The 8,999-nt window shown below is 37.9% G+C and overlaps 1 protein-coding gene across 1 annotated transcript; it reads right to left on the bottom strand.

Moving 5' to 3' along the window:
• Positions 1–5,862: 5,862 nt before the first annotated feature.
• On the bottom strand, positions 5,863–6,716 carry LOC102403662 (transcription factor BTF3-like). Its single transcript, XM_044946581.2, has one exon. It carries the CDS (start codon positions 6,602–6,604, stop codon positions 6,119–6,121), a length of 486 nt encoding a protein of 161 aa, XP_044802516.2. The 5' UTR covers positions 6,605–6,716; the 3' UTR covers positions 5,863–6,118.
• Positions 6,717–8,999: the final 2,283 nt, after the last annotated feature.

Here is an 8,999-nt window from a genome sequence, read left to right as displayed (position 1 = left end):
CAATGCAGGAGACCCTGGTTCGATTCCTGGGTCAGGAAGATATACTGGTGAAGGGATAGGCTACCCACCCCAGTGTTCCTGGGCTTCCCTGTTGGCTCAGTTGGTAAAGAATCCATCTGCAATGCAGGAGACCTGGGTTTAATCCCTGAGTCCGGAAGATCCGCTGGAGAAAGGAAAGGCTACCCACTCCAGTATTCTGGCCTGGTGAATTCCAAGGACTGTATAGTCCATAGGATCGCAAAGAGTCAGACACAACTGAGCTACTTTCAAAAAAAAAAAAAAAGAAAATGGTGCTAAATTGAACACGGGGCTGGATGTGTCTTTCTGATGCGTGGTTTTCTCCAGATATACAGCCAGGTGTGTGACTGCCCGATCATAGGGTAGCTGTGTTTTTAATCTTATGGGGCCCCTTTCTCTGGTCTTCACTGTGATCTTTAGCAACTTATGCTTCCACCGGCTGCAGGAGACTTCTGTTTTCTCTCTGCTCTCTCCCACAGGGACTGATGGAGACTTTTTTGAGGCTGTCTCTTCTGACTGGTGCCAGGTGAATCTGGTCATTGTTTTAATTTGCATTTTCCTAAGAATTACTAATATGGAGCATCTTTTCCTTTTTTTTTTTTTTTAAATAAACTGTGTGAGTAAAACTTATCACTCAAAATGGACCCTGATATGTGGCCTGTTTTGAATATTTTCTCTAATTCCTATCTCGGGACGTTTCCTGGGTCAACTGTCATTGACAGCCAGGTGCCTGCTAAGTCACTTCAGTCTTGTTCGATTCTTTGTGACCCTATGGACTGTAGCCCGCCAAGCTTCTCTGTCCATAGCATTCTCCAGGCCGAAATACTGGAGTGGGTTGCCATTTCCTTGTCCATAGGGTCTTCTCAGCCTAAGGATCGAAGCCCCATCTCTTATGTCTCCTGCACTGGGAGGCAAGTTCTTTACCACTATAGCCAGGTAGTCCTGCTGACTCTTCATTGCCCCTCAGGGCCAGATTTTTAAAGTTTTTACATGAAGTGGCCACTAGGCAGCAGAGTTTTATGCTCAGCTGTGGTACTGTTAAATGAAAGTCTGGGTTCCTGGTTTGTAAATTAGAGTGGAGTGTGATGGTAGAGATACCTAGGGGCTTGAGTCTCATTGCCTCCTCCCCCTCAGACACATCCTGACCCCTCTAAATCGCTCAGCTAAGGTTTTAGAAAAGGCAGAGGAACCAGAGACCAAATTGCCAACATCCGCTGGATCATCTAAATAGCAAAAGAGTTCCAGAAAAACATCTATTTCTGCTTTATTGACTATAACAAAGCCTTTGACTGTGTGGAACACAATAAACTGTGGAAAATTCTGAAAGAGATGGGAATACCAGACCACCTGACCTGCCTCTTGAGAAATTTGTATGCAGGTCAGGAAACAAGAGTTAGAACTGGACATGGAACAACAGACTGGTTCCAAATAGGAAAAGGAGTATGTCAAGGCTGTATATTGTCACCCTGCTTATTTAACTTCTATGCAGAGTACATTATGAGAAATGCTGGGCTGGAAGAAGCACAAGCTGGAATCAAGATTGCACGGAGAAATACCAATAACCTCAGATATGCAGATGACACCACCCTTATGGCAGAAAGTGAAGAGGAGCTAAAAAGCCTCTTGATGAAAGTGAAAGAGGAGAGTGAAAAAGTTGGCTTAAAACTCAACATTCAGAAAACAAAGATCATGGCATCTGGTCCCATCACTTCATGGGAAATAGATGGGGTAACAGTGGAAACAGTGTCAGACTTTATTTCTTTGGGCTCCAAAATCACTGCAGATGGTGACTGCAGCCATGAAATTAAAAGACGCTTACTCCTTGGAAGAAAAGTTATGACCAACCTAGACAGCATATTGAAAAGCAGAGACATTACTTTGCCAACAAAGGTCCATCTAGTCAAGGCTATGGTTTTTCCAGTGGTCATGTATGGATGTGAGAGTTGGACTGTGAAGAAAGCTGAGCACCAAAGAATTTATGCTTTTGAGCTATGGAGTTGGAGAAGACTCTTGAGAGTCCCTTGGACTGCAAGGAGATCCAGCCAGTCCATTCTGAAGGAGATCAGCCCTGGGATTTCTTTGGAAGGAATGATGCTAAAGCTGAAACTCCAGTACTTTGGCCACCTCATGCGAAGAGCTGACTCACTGGAAAAAACTCTGATGCTGGGAGGGATTGGGGGCAGGAGGAGAAGGGGATGACAGAGGATGAGATGGCTGGATGGCATCACTGACTCGATGGACGTGAGTCTGAGTGAACTCCAGGAGTTGGTGATGGACAGGGAGGCCTGGCGTGCTGCGATTCATGCGGTTGCAAAGAGTCGGACATGACTGAGCGACTGAACTGAACTGAAGAGTTCTTATCCATAGGTAGGGACTGAGATTAAACTGTCTGGGGGTTTTACCCCATCTGCAGGAGATTTAGAGACCAGGTGACTTTTCAAATCTTCTAGCTCAGAGGCTCTACCATCATGTAGATGTTTTTTGTAATCTCAGAATTATCATCTTTAGGTAGACAATGTGTCTTCATGGTTTGTTTCATATGGTTTGTGACACATTTGTATTAATACCTTCGCAGCATCCACACTCACTTTTTTGGTGAAGCTCCCGTTTTTCAACTTTTGGTTACAGGAATGCATGTCATGTAGAATACAATCAAGGTTATAGCCAAAGTGTCTAAAAATCAGCCCTTCATAGTTTGTGTTATAAAAATTGTAATCTTCCGCGTGTGACATAGAACAGAAAATAATACAATGTTTCATGAGATTCATGCTGTAACAGTCTCTTCCTGAGTCAGAATCACTCTCTTTTCTGTCTTTCATTTGGATTTTGCTTTATTTTAGTCAGCTTGTCTTTCAACTCTAGAACCCCAAATGAAACATCTATGAAGGAATTACTAAGGAGAGTTACAAATGCTTTTATTGTTTACTGCAGTCAAACAGTAAGTCTTTAGTAAATAAAGCACTGGGTTATCAGTCTATAGACTTAACAAAAAATGTATTAAAAATTCCTGCCCTAGAATAAAGATTTCTATTTAATGGAAATATGTGGCATATTCACACACAAAAACAACACAACCTGTTTAATATAATTTAATTTAAGACAGCTTATTCTAAGTAACAAATATTTGGATAAGCCAGAAAACTATCTACTGTTCATAGGAAAAAAGTCACTTACTATGAGGTTCATAAGGAAGGTTTTATTTTATAAATAGACTTCAGCTAGACACATTTAAATTTTAAAAGGGAAATGACATGAACAAAATCATAGAAGCTGAAATGCACAGTTCTTGTCCTGGGTGTAGTTAGAAAATCAATTTATGTAAATGGTATGAGAGACAGTACTTCCGTGTGAAAATCTGCCACATGAAATGCTCACATCCTGAGGGAAGAGCACGATGACCCAATAGATCATCTCATTAATCCAAGAGACCAATACCGTGACTTCTTATGTTCCTTTTATCTCATTTAAATTTATGCTTAAATGTATGTTTTACAACATATAGAATATTTTTATAGCCCTCTATGTACATACGTACGGTATGCATCTACTGGGGATGTCAGTGTTTTTTCTTTAGGAATAGATGCTCAAAAAGTCTCTTAATATTAATACATTCTCCATAAACTTGTCCTAAAAATCATCCAAATGATTTATTGTAATACCATAACAATTTTTTAAAAAACTAAAATATTTGTTTACCATTGCTTTCAAATTTCTTCCTATTCTTGACCCAATTTCATTTCTATTTTTATATTTTTTTCAATATACCCTATTCTTTGCTCTACACTTTTAATACAGTTTCCTATCTCTACACCAGTCCCCAACAATTACTATTTATATTCTTCCTTCTTTTTTTCTTCCATTCCTTTCTCCCTTCATTCTTTCCTTCCTTCTTTTCTCTTTTTGTACTTTCTAAATAGATTTTTATTACTAAAAATGCACCAAACACTGTTTTAGATACTGAAACCAAAACATGAAAATGCAATCCTATGTTAATAATCTAATAGTCTAGTACAAGAGCTCATAGTCATCCTGTGTTTCCTGTCCCATGGTCTCCTGTCAAAAATTTTCCTGTTCCTCTTAATATACTCGTGCATTATGAAATCCCGTTGGTCTCCATGCATTTCATTTGTATCTATAGTTCAGAATTTACATTCTCTCTTGTATCTTAACAAGATATTGTATCACTATTTCCTCTACTAGATCCCATCTTTGTTCATTCTTTCCTTTATTCATTCATCATAAAATCATTGATATCTTACTCTATTCTGTGTGCAGTAATGAATTACTGTATAATCAGAGCAGGCTCAACTTTAGAGCTCCTACAAATGTGGGATAGGGAAAAAAATAAGAAAGAAAAAAATATTTATGCAAAAATGACATTTGATGGTTCATTTTAAAACACTGTAGTCAATATATTGAAAATCAGAATTTTACTGGATTCCCTAAAGTCTTATAGCTTAGTGATAGTTTTGAATTATATAAGAGAAAGACAGAATAATATTTTCACTTGCTTTGTCCCTCTAGTATTTTTTTTTTTTTTTTTGTCCCTTATCTTCTTTACAGAAACCAGTGACTGATTCACTGTAGGCACTTTTTAAATGCTATTGTTCTGGACCATTTGGTAAATCAATAACAGCAAGTTACTGTCATTCCCTCCAAAAAAAAAACAAAACCAACTCTCTCTCTCTCTCTCTCTCTCTCTCTATATATATATATATATATATATATATATATAGCATGGAATAAAAATACAAGATGCCATTTAAATTTGAATTTCAGATAAACAAAAAATATAGTTTATGCGATATACTTATATTAAAAAGTATTTGTTGCTTATCTGAAATTAAAATTTAACTTTGTGTTCTATTGTTTTGATGGAGAAGGTAATGGCAACCCACTTCAGTATTCTTTCCTGGAGAACTCCATGGACAGAAGAACCTGGTGGGCTACAGTCCACGGGGTCACAAAGAGTTGGACACAACTGAGTGAGTAACTTCTTTATGTTTTGACTGATAACCTAGAGGGAAATATTGATTGAATACCATAAATTAAAATAAAGCTTCTTTTCGGAGCAAATTTATAATCTAGGGAACAGAAACTGTGCCTTTGTGAATTTCCACAGAACATATAGGTATGTGTTTAAAAGGACAGGACAATTGGTGTAGTGGAATTTGGGGACAGATAAGTGTGTCCTGTGGCTTGTCCTGTGAGAAAACACACCACACATGCACTGAGTGAGTCAGCTAGATTTTATGATAGGAGTAAAAGTTAAAATGCAAAGCTGATCATTCAAAGTGGGAGTAATTATTCATTTTGCTACAGAAGCCTTACAACTGCATAGTGACTGAATTCCACTTTCTTCATACCTCAGATTCCTTCCTGGGTTCCACAGTGTTCTTATATTTCTCTCTCTGTTTCATGATCAGTTATTTGCCACTTCCCTTTCTAATCTCTACTTTCACCCAGCTCCTCCAAAGTGGTTTTTTTCCCCTGTTGTTTAAATATTGTAGTTAAGTTAATGCCTCATTTTCACATTTTTGCAGTTTTTACACAATGCTTTTTGCATGTACTCAATTAGTATAGAGACTAGTATAGTATAGCAGAGATTTGTAATTAAAATCTTTTAATTTGTAATTAAAATATATAAGAATAATATTTACTAAACATTTGTTCTTCTTAACTTTACACTTATATTTCTTTTTTTTTCCTTTTACTGTCATTTAAATCTTTAATCAGATTCCATTCATGATTATCAGTCATATTACATGCCATGATTAGCTTTCTATAAACAATTTTGCCTTCTGTGTACAAATTGGTATCAATGAAATAAAAAATAAAACCATATACTAGGCAAAGAATTTTATTTATCTTTGTCTCAAACTTTATTCTTAGGCTTCTTCAGCTTCATTAGCTGCAAAGAATGAATTGTATATAAGCAAAAACTGAAAAGAGCTGCAGTGTCCAGGGGCTTAGGCTTAAAAATATTAGAGATCTAGATTTTATCAGATCCATAAACAAAATTTTAAAAAGCAGTCATAATATAAAATAGCAGCTCCCAGTAACTTCTTCAAGATTTATCTTCTTCAAAAGTTAACTCAATTCAGTTTGCTTCATTCTTGGAAGCCTCATCAAAATTCTCCACAAGATCTGGAACTTTATCATCCTCCTCCTCTCCAGTGGCAAGTGGTGCTTTTCCATCCACAGATTGTTTGGGCAGAGCTTCAGCCAGTCTCCTTAAACTGGTCAGACTGTCGGCACCAAGCTGGTTTAAGATGCTGGGGAGCATTTCTGTCAGTTGCTTTGTCTCAGCGTGGCCCGTAATGGTGAAAGTGTCTGCTCCCAGAGATGCCTGAACTTTAGGGTTGTTAAAGTGGATCACTGTTCCTTGATTTGTGAACATATTCACCTCTTCAATACCAGAGATATTGTTTACCCCTAACTTCTTTAAAGAGAACTGAAGTTTTTTGTCATCTGCTGTGGCTGTTCTATGAACCACCTTCTTTCTGCGAGCAGTTCCTTTCCCACCAATGCGCACTTGTGCCTGCAGTTTGGCGAGTTTCTCCTGGTTCATGATAGTTTCTTTCATCTTGTTGGAGCAGAAATGGGGCCGCGCGGGGGACTAGGGTTGGCGCTCAGGTGGTCTCGGGCAGACCAGCTGAGGTTAGGCGCACACACGCGGGGACGCAAGATGGCAGCTAGAGCAACTTTACACTTATATTTCTTGAATCTCCCCAAAACTCTATGGGACATTCATCTTTTTGTTTTAGTTATAAACATGATATGTTTTACCAAATCAATATGAGTGTAAGGACAGGGAATAAATATAATTCTGAAATCACTAAGTGTTTAAATGTGTTCAGAGACTCAAATTTCAACTAGACTTTGGTGTTGAACTGGTGAAGAGTGCAGTTAAGCAATTTGGTCTGGAGGGCCAGTGGTTTGAGTCATAAATGAGTGAATATGAAGTAGATTGCTTGTGTAAAATGTTACAGGTTCTACCGTCAAATACGATTTTGAAAGTAAATTTCAATAATGACTTAAAGGAAGAGTTTAAATGATAGTAAGTGGGCTCTGTCATGAAATATATCACCCCAGAAATCAAAATAAATTTTATACTCATAATGCCTTCTTCCACAACCCTTTAATATCTCAGTATTGTTTTTTAAAAGGTGATAATTAAGACTTCCTTTCTTTCTTTGGGCAAAGTCAGTTTGCTCTTAAGTATGTAAAACGTTCTGCTGAATGAGCCTGGCAGAAAATCTATCTATCTGTAATTAGAGTTTCTCCTTTCTGTGATTGAGGACAATTTTGAGGTGAAATTAGAAACTTCAGAACCGAAGTGAAAGAATCATAGAAGGACATTAATTGAAGCCTGTCACCTCTAAACTTCTACACAGTGTAGATTAACAACAATTTAAATACACAGTCTTCTGAGAGCTCTATGGTACATGAAGTGAGTTGATGTTCTCAACTAATTTCCTAATGAAAAGTGTATCCTTTAATAAATACCAGCATTGTCAATACTATGTAAAAGTCCAAGGAGTGAGTGAGTGAGTGAAAGTCGCTCAGTCGTGTCCGACTCTTTGCGACCCCATGGACTGTGTAGTCCATGGAATTCTCCAGGCCAGAATACTGGAGTGGGTAGCCTTTCCCTTCTCCAACAGATCTTCCCAACCCAGGGATCGAACCCAGGTCTCCACATTGCAGGTGGATTCTTTACCAGCTGAGCCACAAAGGAAGCCCAGGAATACTAGAGTGGGTAGCCTATCCCTTCTCCAGCGGATCTTCCCGACCCAGGAATCGAACCAGGGTCTCCTGTATTGCACACGGATTCTTTACCAACTGAGCTATGAAGGAAGCCCCTATAAATCCAAGGAGATTACTTTAAATTTACAAACTGTATTTAGTTTTTCATCTTCAAGGTTTACTATATTATTATTATTTTTAATTATTTATTTTTTAATTGAAGTATAATTACTTTACAGAATTTTGTTGTTTTCTGTCAAACCTCAACATGAATCAGCCATAGGTATGCATATGTCCCCTCCCTTTTGAACCTCCCTCCAGTCTTCCTCCCCATTCCACCCCTCTAGGTTGATACAGAGCCCCTGTTTGAGTTTCCTGAGACATACAGCAAATTCCCGTTGGCTATCTATTTTACATATGGTAATGTAAGTTTCCAAGTCACTCACAACAGGCATCTCACCCTCTCTCCCCTTCTCACTATGTCCGTAAGTCTATATTATTGTAAAGTGTGAAATAGAGTGTCATTATGTACACCGAGTGCCATGTGCTTTTGGCTATCACTAACCGCTGGATTAGCTATAGTTTATTCCAAAGACTGCACAATTATTTCAAATGCAAACCATTTAGTCATGTGGTAGCCAGCCTCCAAGATGACCCACAATGATCCTTGCCTTCTGGAATTCACGCCGCCTGTGTTTCCCTCACAACTTGTACCAGGGTCAGTCTATATACCTACTAGACTATGTTAGAAGTGATGATATGCTGTGTCAGAGGTTTCTCTTTTGCTTTCAGTTACTTGTTCTGATGGAGGCCAGTTGCCATGTCACAGGGACGTTCAGGTGGCCCAGTAGAGAGGTCCATGAGACCAGGAGCTGAGGCATTTTTCATTCATTTCATTTCATTTATACTTAAAATCTTGATATTAAAATCCTGCCCTTGATAATAGCTCAAAAAATTCTCATTTACTCATAATTATCCTAATGGAATATTTATTGCCACTGTACATATTTGAGAATTGACCTCAACACATTAAATTCAGTTTGAAATTTCAGTGCCTATCATAACAAAAATTGTACCTCCTAGTTAAATCAAACAGCCTATAACCCTAGAAATATATTAATATATCCTTAAATTGTAAAACCTCAGTCTAAAACTCTTTTAGTGTGTGTTTTAAACCAAAATATTCAAGTAAATGTTTGTGCATTATATTATTAATTAATTTAAAAGTATGTTTG

This window comes from Bubalus bubalis, chromosome 8 (assembly GCF_019923935.1).
Source record: "Bubalus bubalis isolate 160015118507 breed Murrah chromosome 8, NDDB_SH_1, whole genome shotgun sequence".
Classification (NCBI taxonomy): domain Eukaryota; kingdom Metazoa; phylum Chordata; class Mammalia; order Artiodactyla; family Bovidae; genus Bubalus; species Bubalus bubalis.
The sequence above is the reverse complement of the archived record's forward strand: the minus strand, read 5'-3'. Positions and strand labels throughout refer to the sequence as shown.

Excerpts from the sequence above, each read along its gene's own strand:
- LOC102403662 (XM_044946581.2), bottom strand. The coding sequence starts at position 6,604 with ATGAAAGAAACTATCATGAACCAGGAGAAACTCGCCAAACTGCAGGCA.